The 14,608-nt window shown below is 49.2% G+C and overlaps 1 protein-coding gene across 2 annotated transcripts in view; it reads left to right on the forward strand.

Moving 5' to 3' along the window:
• Positions 1-14,608, forward strand: part of dpp6a (dipeptidyl-peptidase 6a) — a 1,922,242-nt gene that overhangs the window by 227,332 nt on the left and 1,680,302 nt on the right. The window contains exon 1 of one of the 2 annotated variants that reach the window (XM_072508190.1): positions 6,008-6,654. The exons of the other annotated variant lie outside the window; for it this stretch is intronic. Within the exon in view, the coding sequence (XP_072364291.1) occupies positions 6,463-6,654 (192 nt within the window). The 5' untranslated portion in view covers positions 6,008-6,462. Of the gene's footprint in view, positions 1-6,007; positions 6,655-14,608 lie in introns of those variants that run through there. 2 annotated transcript variants of the gene reach the window in all.

Consider the following 14,608-nt stretch of genomic DNA (forward strand, 5'->3'; position numbering starts at 1 on the left):
TATTAATGAGGCAGGCAATTGCATCCCAGATTCATCAATTTAATTTAATTTAATACCCCCCCCCCGCCCCCGCCCCCCACAAGCTGCCATGGTGGGATTTTGTAGTCTTGGACTTGGACATGAGAAGGGTCAGAAGGTCAAGAGACAGGGGTGGCACTTGTTACATCCAGCCAGCAGCCTAGCCACCGCCTACCCGCCTGCCCCCACTGTAATTTTGCCAGTGACGGGTGGTGTCTGGTGGCCAATTGAGACCCTTAAGTGGGCACCCCGAGGGACAGAGATTCTGATTTTGGATGAATCAAATAACCAATTAAACTAACTCAAATAAATTGAGGGACAGATTACAGGGTGGCACAGTAGCACAGTGGTTAGCACCGTTGCTTCACAGTGCCAGGGACCTGGGTTCGATTCCCGGCTTGGGTCACTAACGGTGTGGAGTCTGCACCTCTCCCCGTGTTTGCGTGGGTTTCTTCCGGGTGCTCCGGTTTCCTCCCACAAGTCCTGAAAGACGTGTTGGTTGGGTGAATTGGACATTCTGAATTCTCCCGCCGTGTACCCGAACGGGCGCCGGAGTGTGGCGACTGGGGGATTTTCACAGTAACATCATTGCAGTGTTAATGTAAGCCTACTTGTGGCAATAATAAAGATTATTATGAATAAGGGGCAGCCCCTTAAAGGGATCGAGGTACAGAAATTCCTTCTCCCGCCAAGAAGCAACCAATTGGAAGCTAAATGACTGCAGGACAGTCAGCCATTCCTCCCCTGGGCAGGGTCCTCCGGCTCCTCTCATAATTCAGCCCCATGTCTTTGGAGCAAAGTCCGTGTCTCTGGTTCAAAAACATCACCATTGTGCTACCATGTCCCTCAATGGTGAGGAAAGACTGAAGAAACCTTGTCTTCTCCACCTTGAGCGGTGCTCTTGTAAAAGCATAGCAGATAGTAAAGGGAATAGAAAATGTTAATGTAGAATATCACTTTAAATTAAACTGCGAACGAGATAAGGATGACAAGTTCCCAAGTGTGGAAGAATACCTTTAGGACTGAGGTCATCGAATCTTATCTTTACAGAAAGGGTGACGAAGAAAAGTCAGGGTGGGGGGAAAATCCCCCAATGTTTTTTTATAGAAGCAACTTAATATTGAAATAGGGCAGGTGATAATCTTTTTTTATGTGGGTGAACTAATTCGGGCTGGCAATCCATATTCAGTCATAATTACCTGGTGCTTTTGATAGCAGTACTCCCTTTGGTCTGTGAATGCTTAATGAATTTTTGCTGCCTTCTGGTGTGAAACATTTTTTTTACCAAAATGGTTAGAGGTACCTGACTTAATTGAGTTCCTTGTATTTAAAGTAGACTGGTTGGAGTCGACAGCTAGGTTTAAAAAAAATGACACATTCAGGAATGTGGCACAAAGCATTGTACAGGCTGTACTGTATCTTTTTGTCCAGTTGTATTATGACACTTGTCCCAGGAGCAGTCAGGGTGGCACAGTAGCGCAGTGGTTAGCACTGTTGCTTCACAGCACCAGTGACCTTGGTTTGATTCACGGCTTGGGTCACTCTCTGTGCGGAGTCTGCACGTTCTCCCTGTGTCTGTGTGGGTTTCCTCCGGGTGCTCCAGTTTCCTACCACAAGTCGCAAAAGGCGTGCTTGTTTGGTGAATTAGACATTCTGAACAGGTGCCGGTGTGTGGCGACTAGGGGATTTTCACAGTAACTTCACTGCAGTGCTAATGTAAACCTACTTGTGACACTAATAAAGATTATTATTATTAGGATGAGGTGAGAAATGAAATCTCACTGGTAAACAGGTATGTGTATCCACTGAGAGCTGAAAAGTTATCACATCTGATAAGTGATTCTGTTTCTGTTGCTGTATTTTCAGTGCAGCAAGATCCAGCTCCCAGCATTGCACTCTCTTTATTTCAACCAGGGGTGGTGTTTGGAATGTCTTGGTCGATGCTGCTTTCAGCCGAGCTGATAAGAAGTGGGTGTGCAACTTTATTCACACCCCACTTGCAGGCACTGTTCCCAAAGGGAAGTGTTAGATCAAAGGGACTCGCCTCAGTGAAGTGTTCCTGTCAGCTTCAGGTGCGAATTAATGATTGCTGCATTAATGTCAGTGAATTGACAATGGCTTTTTAGTCTTGGTACCCTGTCATCAAACCTACTTGGGAATAAGGACCACAGACCTCCCTGTCAGCAGGGGAGTTTTCCCTGGTGCCTGGTCCGCCATCTATCTTATCACTCAGCTTCACATCACTGAACTGTAAATTATTGGCGTTGACAAGTCGAAGTTGCTGAAATGTGCCCCTTCTGTGTTCCCCCGCTCTCGGTGACAAGAGACTCAGATTGAACTCGTTGGATGCCTTGTTCAAACGTGTCCACACAGGGGTGCTGCAGCCTGCCTTTAAAAACAAATCATCAACTCTGCAACGCAAATTTTTTTTAAAAATACCTTTGTCTTGGTATTTGTTTAACAGGAGGGATGGGATGGGATGGTGGTGGTGGTGGTGGGGGCGGAGGGGTGTGGGGGTGGGGGGGGGGGTCGGTGGTGAATACACCGCCAGACTTCAAGAAAAACATATCCCAGAGGCTTGGTAGCCCCTTGCATTTGATGCTTTGACTGACTGTTGTGTCTTGGAGGATACCTGTTTGAACCTTCCTCCCCCCGCACCGTTCCCCCCCCCCCCCCACACACACACACAACCCCATCACCATAATCCTCCCCTTCCCAATCCCTCTGAATCACCCCCCATATATACAAACACAGCCCCAACACCACAATCCCTCTGACTCACCCCCCATTCACACAAACACAGCCCCATCACCATAATCCCCCCTTCCCAATCCCTCTGAATCACCCCCCCCATATACACACACATCACCCCATCACCATAATCCCCCCTTCCCAATCCCTCTGAATCATCCCCCATATATACAAACACAGCCCCAACACCACAATCCCTCTGACTCACCCCCCATTCACACAAACACAGCCCCATCACCATAAACCCCCCTTCCCAATCCCTCTGAATCACCCCCCCCATACACACACACATAGCCCCATCACCATAATCCCCCCCTTCCCAATCCCTCTGACTCACTCCCCATACATGCAAACACAGACTCATCACCATAATCCCTCGGAATCACACCCCATACACACACACAAATCCTTCTCCAACCCACACACAAAATCTCATCCCCCACACACAACCCCATCACCGCCACACCCTCCCAAACCCTTTCAATCACCCTCCACACACACACAAACCTTCTCCATCACCACCCTCCCTATTCCCCACACACACAACCCCATCACCGTCACCCCCTCGCTATCCCCCTCCCTCCCTCCCCACACACAACCCCATCACCAACACCCCCTCGCTATCCCCCCTCCCTCCCCACACACAACCCCATCACCCCCTCCCTATCCCCCTCCCTCCCTCCCCACACACACAACCCCATCACCCCCTCGCTATCCCCCTCCCTCCCCACACACAACCCCATTACCATCATCCCCTCGCTATCCCCCCTCCCTCCCCACACACAACCCCATCACCATCACCCCCTTCCTATCCCCCTCCCTCCCCACACACACAACCCCATCACCATCACCCCCTCGCTATCCCCCCTCCCTCACCACACACAACCCCATCACCATCACACCCTCGCTATCCCCCTCCCTCCCCACACACAACCCCATCACCATCACCCCTTCCCCATCCCCCTCCCTCCCTCCCTCCCCACACACAACCCCATCACCCCCTCCCTATCTCCACCATCACTCCCTCCTCCCCGCCCCCCACACACACACAACCCCATCACCATCACACTATCACCCCCTCCCTACCCCAGCATCGTTTACCCCAGCTACCGACACCCGGCGACGGAACCCCCCCCCCACTCCCCCCGGCTCCCCATCTCTATAACTTAGAGTTTGAAGCTGTTTGACGGGGCAGTTTGTCTCTCCTGCAGAAACCGGTGTCAGGGTCAGCACCACAGTTGTGTGTGTGTGTGTTTATTTGGCGTATTCCTTCCACGTCAATTCCAGCTATTCTGTTTGACAGGGCGTTGGAGAGGGGGGGGGGGTGTCTGTGTGGGGTTAGGGGGGGTTGTGAGCTGTCAGGTGTGTCTGTGGGGGGGTTGGGGGGGTTGTGAGCTGTCAGGTGTGTCTGTGGGGGGTTAGGGGGGTTGTGAGCTGTCAGGTGTGTCTGTGGGGGGTTAGGGGGGTTGCGAGCTGTCAGGTGTGTCTGTGGGGGGGTTAGGGAGGGTTGCGAGCTGTCAGGTGTGTCTGTGTGGGGCTGGGGGGGGGCTTGTGAGCTGTCAGGTGTGTCTGTGGGGGAGTTGGGGGGGGTGTTGTGAGCTGTCAGGTGTGTTTGTGTGGGGTTAGGGTGAGGGGGGCGGCTGTGAGCTGTCAGGTGTGTCTGTGTGGGGTTAGGGGGGCTGCAAGCTGTCAGGTGTGTCTGTGTGGGGCTGGGGGGGGGCGGCTGTGAGCTGTCAGGTGTGTCTGTGTGGGGTTGGGGGGTATTGTGAGCTGCCAGGTGTGTCTGTGTGGGGTTGGGGGGGGTTGTGAGCTGTCAGGTGTGTCTGTGTGGGGTTAGGGGGTTTGTGAGGTGCCAGGTGTGTCTGTGTGGGGTTAGGGGGTTTGTGAGTTGTCAGGTGTGTCTGCGTGGGGCTGGGGGGGGGGGGGCGGCTGTGAGCTGTCAGGTGTGTCTGTGTGGGGTTGGGGGGTTTGTGAGCTGCCAGGTGTGTCTGTGTGGGGTTGGGGGGGTTGTGAGCTGTCAGGTGTGTCTGTGTGGGGTTGGGGGGTATTGTGAGCTGCCAGGTGTGTCTGTGTGGGGTTGGGGGGGTTGTGAGCTGTCAGGTGTGTCTGTGTGGGGTTGGGGGGTATTGTGAGCTGTCAGGTGTGTCTGTGTGGGGTTGGGGGGTTGTGAGTTGTCAGGTGTGTCTGTGTGGGGTTAGGGGGTTTGTGAGCTGCCAGGTGTGTCTGTGTGGGGTTGGGGGGGTTGTGAGCTGTCAGGTGTGTCTGTGTGGGGCTGGGGGGGGGGCGGCTGTGAGCTGTCAGGTGTGTCTGTGTGGGGTTGGGGGGTATTGTGAGCTGCCAGGTGTGTCTGTGTGGGGTTGGGGGGGTTGTGAGCTGTCAGGTGTGTATGTGTGGGGTTGGGGGGGGGTTGTGAGCTGTCAGGTGTGTCTGTGTGGGGTTAGGGGGTTTGTGAGCTGCCAGGTGTGTCTGTGTGGGGTTGGGGGGTTGTGAGTTGTCAGGTGTGTCTCTGTGGGGTTAGGGGGTTTGTGAGGTGCCAGGTGTGTCTGTGTGGGGTTGGGGGGTTGTGAGTTGTCAGGTGTGTCTGTGTGGGGCTGGGGGGGGGGCGGCTGTGGGCTGTCAGGTGTGTCTGTGTGGGGTTGGGGGGTATTGTGAGCTGCCAGGTGTGTCTGTGTGGGGTTGGGGGGGTTGTGAGCTGTCCGGTGTGTCTGTGTGGGGCTAGGGGGTTTGTGAGCTGCCAGGTGTGTCTGTGTGGGGTTGGGGGGTTGTGAGCTGTCAGGTGTGTCTGTGTGGGGTTAGGGGGTTTGTGAGCTGCCAGGTGTCTGTGTGGGGTTGGGGGGGTTGTGAGCTGTCAGGTGTGTCTGTGTGGGGTTAGGGGGGTTGTGAGTTGTCAGGTGTGTCTGTGTGGGGCTGGGGGAGGGGGGGCGGCTGTGAGCTGTCAGGTGTGTCTGTGTGGGGTTGGGGGGGTTGTGAGCTGTCAGGTGTGTCTGTGTGGGGTTAGGGGGGTTGTGAGTTGTCAGGTGTGTCTGTGTGGGGCTGGGGGAGGGGGGGGGCGGCTGTGAGCTGTCAGGGGTGTCTGTGGGGTTGGGGGGTGATGCTGTCAGGTGTGTCTGTGTGGGGTTCGGGGGGCTGCAAGCTGTCAGATGTGTCTGTGTGAGGTGGCGGGGGGGGGGGGGGGGCGGGTGATGCTGTGATAGTTTGGATGGAGACCGAGGGCGGGAGCAGAGGAGCTGCTGATGTGATCGGAGAGCAGACAGACAGCCCAGTGCCCCCAGCAACAAGACACATAAAACAGAGCTGGGGTGCCGGGGGAGCGCGGGGGGAGCGGTACCGTGTGCTGAATGCAGAGTCGGCAGCCGGGAATCCCTCCCACTGAAGGCAATATGATCCGGCAGTGAGTGAGTGAGGAGCGGGAATCTTCTTCAGCTTCAGCGCCGGCTGCACTCCTGGCGGGAGCTGGCGAGAGCGCCTCGTCTGCTGAAGCTGGAAGGCCTGTCCCTCTCTCAGACATCCACCCACACATCCACCTCCTTTGTACTCTCTCTCTCTCTCACACTCACTCACTCACTCTCTCCTCTTCTCCCTCCTCAAGTGGAAGCATCCCTCGCCGCCGGCTGCGAGAAGTTACCTGTATTGGGCTATTTTTTTTACCTGTCTGTGTGTGTGTGTGAGCGGTGGTTCCCCGCAGCCGGCTCTATGGCTTCGCTGTATCAGAGAATCACAGGGCAGATTAACACCTCCAGATCTTACCCGGCTCCCGCCGAAGCCAGTCACCTCCTGGGTGGCCAGGGCGCTGAGGAGGACAGCGGGGGGAAAGCAGCAGCGCCTCTGGACGACAGCCGGCTCCGATACCATTACCAGCAAAGAAGTGACTGTGAGGACGACGATGTAAGATGACCATTCTAACTACCCTTTATATTGGTGTTGTCATTCCTGTGTATAATGTACAGCCGTGTCTGGGTATACGGGGGAATGAGGGAGGGGGGTCTGCTTGTGTTTTCTGTCTGGTCTATGTTTTGTTTTGGGGGGGGGGGTTAATTTGTGTGTGTCCCCCCTCCTCAGTCCCATTTGCCCCCCCCCCCCCCGACACTGTTTCTCTGAATCGGAGACAAGTTACCGACCATACACCCCCCCCCCCCCCGACACACACACAGACACACCTTTCAAGTTGCCTTTCGTTAAGTTTTCTGTGCTATCTGGTCTGTGTTCACTTGTAGACTCTGGAGGATTATTAATCCACTTCGACATCCCCTCTTCCCTGTTATGAAGGGACACGCACTCCCCCCCCCCTTCATCACACACGTATATTAAATAAAACCCAGCTCCCTCCGACATGGAACTGAAATTAACTGGAGATTTATTGTTTTACGTGTTTGCTGCGCTTGTCTTGTCTGGTGGAGGGGGGGGGGGGGGGGTGCAGCGTTTAAAAAGTTGTATTTGCATATCGCCCAGGCAGGTACACCATGAATCTTTAATGCACCTCTGGCTCGATTCCTGATCAGTGCGGAGAGTTCAGACCCCCCCCCCCCCCCCCGATCGATATTTCTCTTCTTTTTGGAGTTGTCGCCTGTTATTGAGTGCTGTTTGAGTGTGTCAAACCCTGGCCCCGCTTGCTGCTCAGAGCTCCCTGTGATCCTGACTGTCATTCGGCTGGAGCCATTCCTTTAAAGCCAGGCTGCTTCCTGCCCACCGCCTGACTGGAGACATAGGAGACATCGGCATGCTCACACCCGAATAGTGCATTGCACAACTGAATAGTGCATTGCACAGAGGCTTTGTCCTCAACAGCTGTCACACGGCGAACTGAGGATGTGAATAGCTATATATATTTATATACACACACCCCCATCCCCAAATAGATCAGAATATTGGTGGCAGGCAGCCTCTATCCCCCCTGTGCAGTTTAAAACCTGTTCAATGAAGCAGGGAGCTGGTTGGGAATTCAGATCGACATGACAAGCACAGGTCAGAGATGGGCTTAAATCAGAGGGGGTGGATGCCAGAGAGCCTCTCTCTCTCAGAATTGAAGCTGTACCACGAAGAAAAGGGGGGGGGGGGGTTAATCTCTTTTGACAGCTATTTCTTCTAGTTTTATCTTGACAAATAAGTTCATTATTTAAGAAAATACGTTGTTGGGCAACACGGGTGATGTTTCCACCCACCGTCACGACACGAGGCCATGGAGTGTTCAGCTGGATTGAAATAACACACTGACATTAGTTATTCCAGCACAGTATTCGCTGAGCAACAGGTTCAGGGGACCCTGGAAGAGAGACTTCATTGCATCTATCGTTGGGAAGATGCCAGAGCACAGACAGATCTCTAACTTTGCGAGCAGATACCGCGCTCCTCAATGAAGTCAAGGTTAAGTTGTCACAATTGACGCGAGTAGGCTGCACAGAACATCAGTCGGTGTGGCTTCATGCCCTGCAACGTTGGGCGGCTGGCCTTTTCGTTTGAGGGTAACGCCTCCTTGCTCCGGAATTCAATTGCCTCGAATGGTTTGAAGCTTGGGTCGGAGTGAGGTTTGTTTGCAACGCCCGAGGATTCAGGCGGCGACAGCAATTGCGGACAGTGTCCGAGGGAGTTGTCAATGTCCCCCCCCCATCTTCCCAATAATCCGTCTTACGCTGCTCTTCCACTGTCACCAGCGCTGCCAGTACGGTGAAGCGGCGAATGTATGGGACCTGCCTTTCACAGTGACCTCATCTGCTGCCAATTAACTGGACAACAAAAGTGGCCACTCAAGACAGCATTGAAATATCACCAAAAATAAGCTCAAAGGGATTTTGCCCAGCTCAGTAAATACCCCTCCTCCTCCCCCCCCCTCCCCAAAAAAAAATATTCGGTGGCTTGTACCGAGAAGAAGCAAATTAATTACAACAGTTCGAGAGATTTACAGCACAGAAAGGGGCCATTCGGCCCATCGGGTCTGCACTGCCATAAAGCACCTCTATCTAATCCCACTTACCAGCACTTGGTCCGTTGTCTTGTACACTATGGAGTTTCAAGTGCTCATCTAAATGCTTCTTAAATGTTGTGAGGGCTCCCACCTCTACCATCCTTCCAGGCAGTGAGTACCAGATTCCCACCACCCTCTGGGTGAAAAAGCTTTTCCTCAAATCCCCTCGGAATCTCCTGCTCCTTACCTTAAATCTGTGCCCCCTGGTTGTTGACCTTAAATCTGTGCCCCCTGGTTGTTGACCCCTCCACTAAGTGGAAAAGTTTCTTCCCATCTACCCTATGGTATGTTTCTCATAATTTTATACCCCTCTACTAGGGTTCTTCCCTCAGCCTTCTTTGCCCCAAGGAGAACAACCCCAGCCTATCCAGCTTCTCTTCCTAGCTGCAACACTCCAGCCCAGGCAACACCCTGGCGAATCTCCCCTGATGCACCTCGTGTAAAACTAAGAATACAATTTCAAACAGAGTAGTTCAGCTCCTGTGATATGACATTGAAATTGATTAACCTTTGGGACTCCTTAAGAAATATTTTTATTGTGGACAATATGGATCCCAGAAGGTATTGATGGACTTCAGATGACAAGTTGTTCTAGTCCAGATTGATACGATCGGAGCTCATTTCCCCTTTCGATCACTGTCTTGTAATTAATTATTCAGTCAGTATAATCTGTAGAATATGTGATGTCTTAATATTTTCCAGTAGCTTCAGTGCCTTGTGAGCACCACCACTTCCGTGTCCGCTTGTTAGTTGAAGTTAAATGCCACCTAAGAAGTGTGTTATTGTAAATAATTCTGAGTTAGTGAAATTACTAAATTAGCCATGCTAATCATGTGCTTACCCAGGAGCGAAAGTGTCCCAAATTGCAGCTGCTCAAAGATGTCCTGTCTCGAGGATTTGAGCTACAGAATTCTATGAGCATGAACTTGTATTTATGAAATTACCTTAACGTAGTAAAATGCCATAGGGCACATCACAAGACAGCTAGCAAACAAAATGTTACATTGAGCCACGAGGAAATATCAGTGCAGATGATGAAGTGGAGTTAATGTTTCGAGTCAAATCTGACTCTTCAGGAAAGCTATACTTGACTCAATGTTGACTCTCCACAGGCCCTGCCTGATCTGCTGAGTATATGCAGCACTTGCTGCTTTATCTTGCTGGGCTGGAGTAGATTACGGAATTAAGGAGGGACAAGGCCATGGAGGCACTTGAGAATTATGAGATGAAGGCATCCCCTCACCAGTAGCCACTGTAAGTCAGCGAGCACAGGAGTGCTGGGTGAACAGTACTTGGAGGGAACTAGAGTACAGACAGCAGAATCTGGGATGCCCACAAGTTTAAAAAGAGTAGAATGGAGGAGGTTGACTAAAATGTATTGAAGTAGCCAAGTCTAGAGGTATCAAAGGTATGGATGAGGGTTTCAGCTGCGGATGAGCTGGTCCGGGGTGGACTTGGTGGATGTCAGTGAGGTGGAAATGGGCATTCTCAATGAGGTCATGACAGCTCATCTCAGGGTCAAATATGACATCAGTTTTGACAATAGTCAATAATTCACACTCAAACAATTGCCAGGGAGAGTATTTTGTTTTTGCATACAATGGTGTATCACATGTTTCACATCATTTTCCAGTTCTTTTTTGTTTTGAGTTTGGTCTCTACTTTCTTTTGGCCTGCCACTTTCAGGATATACACTATCAGGACCTTTCACTAAAAAGGTCCATTAAGTTTAATTTTAAATGTTTTTCAGGTTATTGTGTGAAAGAAAAGTATTTTCATGATAATTTATTCACTTTATAATGCTCAGCTTGACTTTCAAAGCGTGGTTAAATGAAGGACGGTCAATGGGTAATTTTGGAGTACAGAGTCTTGTTATGACTGCAGAGACTGATAAATGTTTCTGGTATGAGCTATAATGCACATAAGATAATCAAATGGAGGCAAGTTCCATAATAAATCACACATACCTTTGCAGTTTTCTTACCTTTATTGGGGCACTAAGATTAAATTGCAGCTTTGAACTGTCTGGATGCTTGTCTAATTATAGGAACTGTGACAGGATGTTTATTAAGTGTTAATTTTGTTGCTGTGTCACTGCCAGATGTCAACCTGCCTTGAGTACTTGGTGTGCGATGTGTTCAAAAGGCTCTGGTGGTGACAAAACAAAAATGCACGTTGACCCACAATGTATATATTGGTTAGAACACTTTTTGGGAATCAAATACAGGATATTTCTCAGTGAGCCTGAATTAATGATGTCACAATTACTGACTGCGTGAATATATCAGTAACATGCGAGTGAGTGTAGCCATTGGACAACAGTGCAAAATGTTGGTTTGTCCTCTCAAATGATTAACCCATTGCAGTGCATTATCATGAGCAATAGATACGCTTGGGCAGCTTTTCTGAACTGCAAATTATGATGCTTCAGATGGCTTTAATAAACAGATGAGACTAATATGTCGACCGTGTGCTGTGGACAGTTATCATAAACCAGTTCTTTCTATTTGGGATCATAAGACATACAGGAAACCCTAATGTTGATTTGATTAAATTGCTACATTTAAGTACTTTCCAGAACTGATTTTGCGACAGAAATAAATAAATCTTGCATGTTCTTCAGTTGATTGAGCCATGCATCTTGGAATTCCCCCTTCAAGCCTCTCGACTTCTTATTTATATTTTAATGTGCTCCTCAAAATTCACCACTTTGACCAATCATTTAGTCACCAGTCCTAATGTCTCCTCAATGTTAGGTTTAGATCAATAATGCCCCTGCGATGTGCTTTGGGATAACTTACTACCGTAAAGATACTGTTACATATTCCCCTCCAGATTCATTCTAGATTTGCCTTGAATATTGGCATTGAAGATATTAAGGGGATCAGGGGTTATGGGGAGAAGGCAGGAGAATGGGGATGAGAAAAATATCAGCCATGATTGAATGGCGGAGCAGACGCGATGGGCCAAGTGTCCTAATTCTGCTCCTACGGTCTCATGCTATATTGGGAAACTCTGATGCTTCTAAGAAGTGATATCTGTGATGATCGGCATGAACACAAAATGAAACCCCTTACAGAAACAAAACCGTACGCTTGACAACTACAAGTAATTGGTTACAGCAGCCAGTTTTAAGATTGCAGTTTAAACCACATTTAAAAAACATTTGTTCTTTGTATCATATCCATGTATCCATTATTTTCCACTCTGGCACCTTCACTTTACATTGGAATTGTCTCTGATCTTTGGAATGTTCCTCAAAGGAAGAGGAGGGTATGACAGGTGAGGACTTTGAGAGGATTGTTATCACCAAGGAGGTAGTGGTGGGCAAGCTAATGGGGCTAAAGGTAGACAAGTCTCCTGGACCTGATGGAATGCATCCCAGAGTGCTAAAAGAGATGGCTAGGGAAATTGCAAATGCACTAGTGATAATTTACCAAAATTCACTAGACTCTGGGGTGGTCCCGGCGGATTGGAAATTAGCAAACGTGACACCACTGTTTAAAAAGGAGGTAGGCAGAAAGCGGGTAATTATAGGCCAGTGAGCTTAACTTCGGTAGTAGGGAAGATGCTGGAATCTATCATCAAGGAAGAAATAGCGAGGCATCTGGATGGAAATTGTCCCATTGGGCAGACGCAGCATGGGTTCATAAAGGGCAGGTCGTGCTTAACTAATTTAGTGGAATTTTTTGAGGACATTAACAGTGCGGTAGATAACGGGGAGCCAATGGATGTGGTATATCTGGATTTCCAGAAAGCCTTTGACAAGGTGCCACACAAAAGGTTACTGCATAAGATAAAGATGCATGGCATTAAGGGGAAAGTAGTAGCATGGTTAGAGGATTGGTTAATTAATAGAAAGCAAAGAGTGGGGATTAATGGGTGTTTCTCTGGTTGGCAATCAGTAGCTAGTGGTGTCCCTCAGGGATCAGTGTTGGGCCCACAATTGTTCACAATTTATATAGATGATTTGGAGTTGGGGACCAAGGGCAATGTGTCCAAGTTTGCAGACGACACTAAGATAAGTGGTAAAGCAAAAAGTGCAGAGGATACTGGAAGTCTGCAGAGGGATTTGGATAGGCTAAGTGAATGGGCTTGGGTCTGGCAGATGGAATACAATGTTGACAAATGTGAGATTATCCATTTTGGTAGGAATAACAGCAAAAGGGATTCTTATTTAAATGATAAAATATTAAAACATGCTGCTGTGCAGAGAGACCTGGGTGTGCTAGTGCATGAGTCGCAAAAAGATGGTTTACAGGTGCAACAGGTGATTAAGAAGGCAAATGGAATTTTGTCCTTCATTGCTGGAGGATTGGAGTTTAAGACTAGGGAGGTTATGCTGCAGTTGTATATAAGGTGTTAGTGAGGCCACACCTGGAGAATTGTGTTCAGTTTTGGTCTCCTTACTTGAGAAAGGACGTACTGGCACTGGAGGGTGTGCAGAGGAGATTCACTAGGTTAATCCCAGAGCTGAAGGGGTTGGATTACGAGGAGAGGTTGAGTAGACTGGGACTGTACTCGTTGGAATTTAGAAGGATGAGGGGGGATCTTATAGAAACATATAAAATTATGAAGGGAATAGATAGGATAGATGCGGGCAGGTTGTTTCCACTGGCGGGTGAAAGCAGAACTAGGGGGCATAGCCTCAAAATAAGGGGAAGTAGATTTAGGACTGAGTTTAGGAGGAACCTCTTCACCCAAAGGGTTGTGAATCTATGGAATTCCTTGCCCAGTGAAGCAGTAGAGGCTCCTTCATTAAATGTTTTTAAGATAAAGATAGATAGTTTTTTGAAGAATAAATTAAGGGTTATGGTGTTCGGGCCGGAAAGTGGAGCTGAGTCCACAAAAGATCAGCCATGATCTCATTGAATGGTGGAGCAGGCTCGAGGGGCCAGATGGCCTACTCCTGCTCCTAGTTCTTATGTTCTTATGAATAAATTGAATTAAATAGACACTAAAGCTGAGATTTTACCTTGATCTGTTGACATGAATTAAAAAAAGAGAAACGTTTGACACTGTAATCAAAATTAATGGCTTCCACTTGTAGAATTGAAGCAGTGCCAACCAACCCGCCCAGAAACAATATTTTAAAAAGCAGTTTAGACCTATTTTATACTCAGTGAAAGAGTTAAGCGATTACTTAACATTCCACAAAGTTGCTTCGTTTCCTGGATTGGGAGTGAAAATAATTCAGTTTGATGCGATTTAAGGGAACTAATCGTGGGGAGAATCGTACATTACAATTGCAAAATGCTGCTGCTGTCTGTGATATTTTTGCTTAATGCACAAATCAGAAAAGTAGTTAACAATGTATTTGGTTTGATCGTTTAGATGTACACAATCTAGCTATTTATTTCTCTCTAATGCCCAGTTGAGGTCAACCTCATTGAATAATAGAATCTCTACAGTGCAGAAGGAGGCCATTCGGCCCATCGAGACTGCACTGACCCTCTGAAAGAGCACCCCGACAAGACCACTCCCCTCCCACCCTATCCCTGTAACCCCACCTAACATGCCCATCCCTCGACACTAAGGGGTAATTTAGCATGGCCATTCCACCTAACCGGCACATTTTTGGACAGTGGGAGGAAACCGGAGCACCCAGAGGAAACCCGCGCAGACACGGGGAGAATGTGCAAACTCCACACAGACAGCCACCCAAGGCCAGAATTGAACCCGAGACTCTGGTACTGTGAGGCATCAGTTCTAACCACTGTTCCATCGTGCCGCCTCAAATGGGGAAGCTGTCCCAACATCTGGAAAATTTCTGAACCAGGAGCCTTCCATTGCATGCAGGGCCTGAATGACGCCAATGTCATTGATTCATTATCTGGACGGATTGATCAGAGTTTTTTGTTGTATTCAGGGGCCTGATCG

Source organism: Scyliorhinus torazame, chromosome 6, assembly GCF_047496885.1.
Source record: "Scyliorhinus torazame isolate Kashiwa2021f chromosome 6, sScyTor2.1, whole genome shotgun sequence".
In the NCBI taxonomy this organism is placed as follows: Eukaryota; Metazoa; Chordata; class Chondrichthyes; order Carcharhiniformes; family Scyliorhinidae; genus Scyliorhinus; species Scyliorhinus torazame.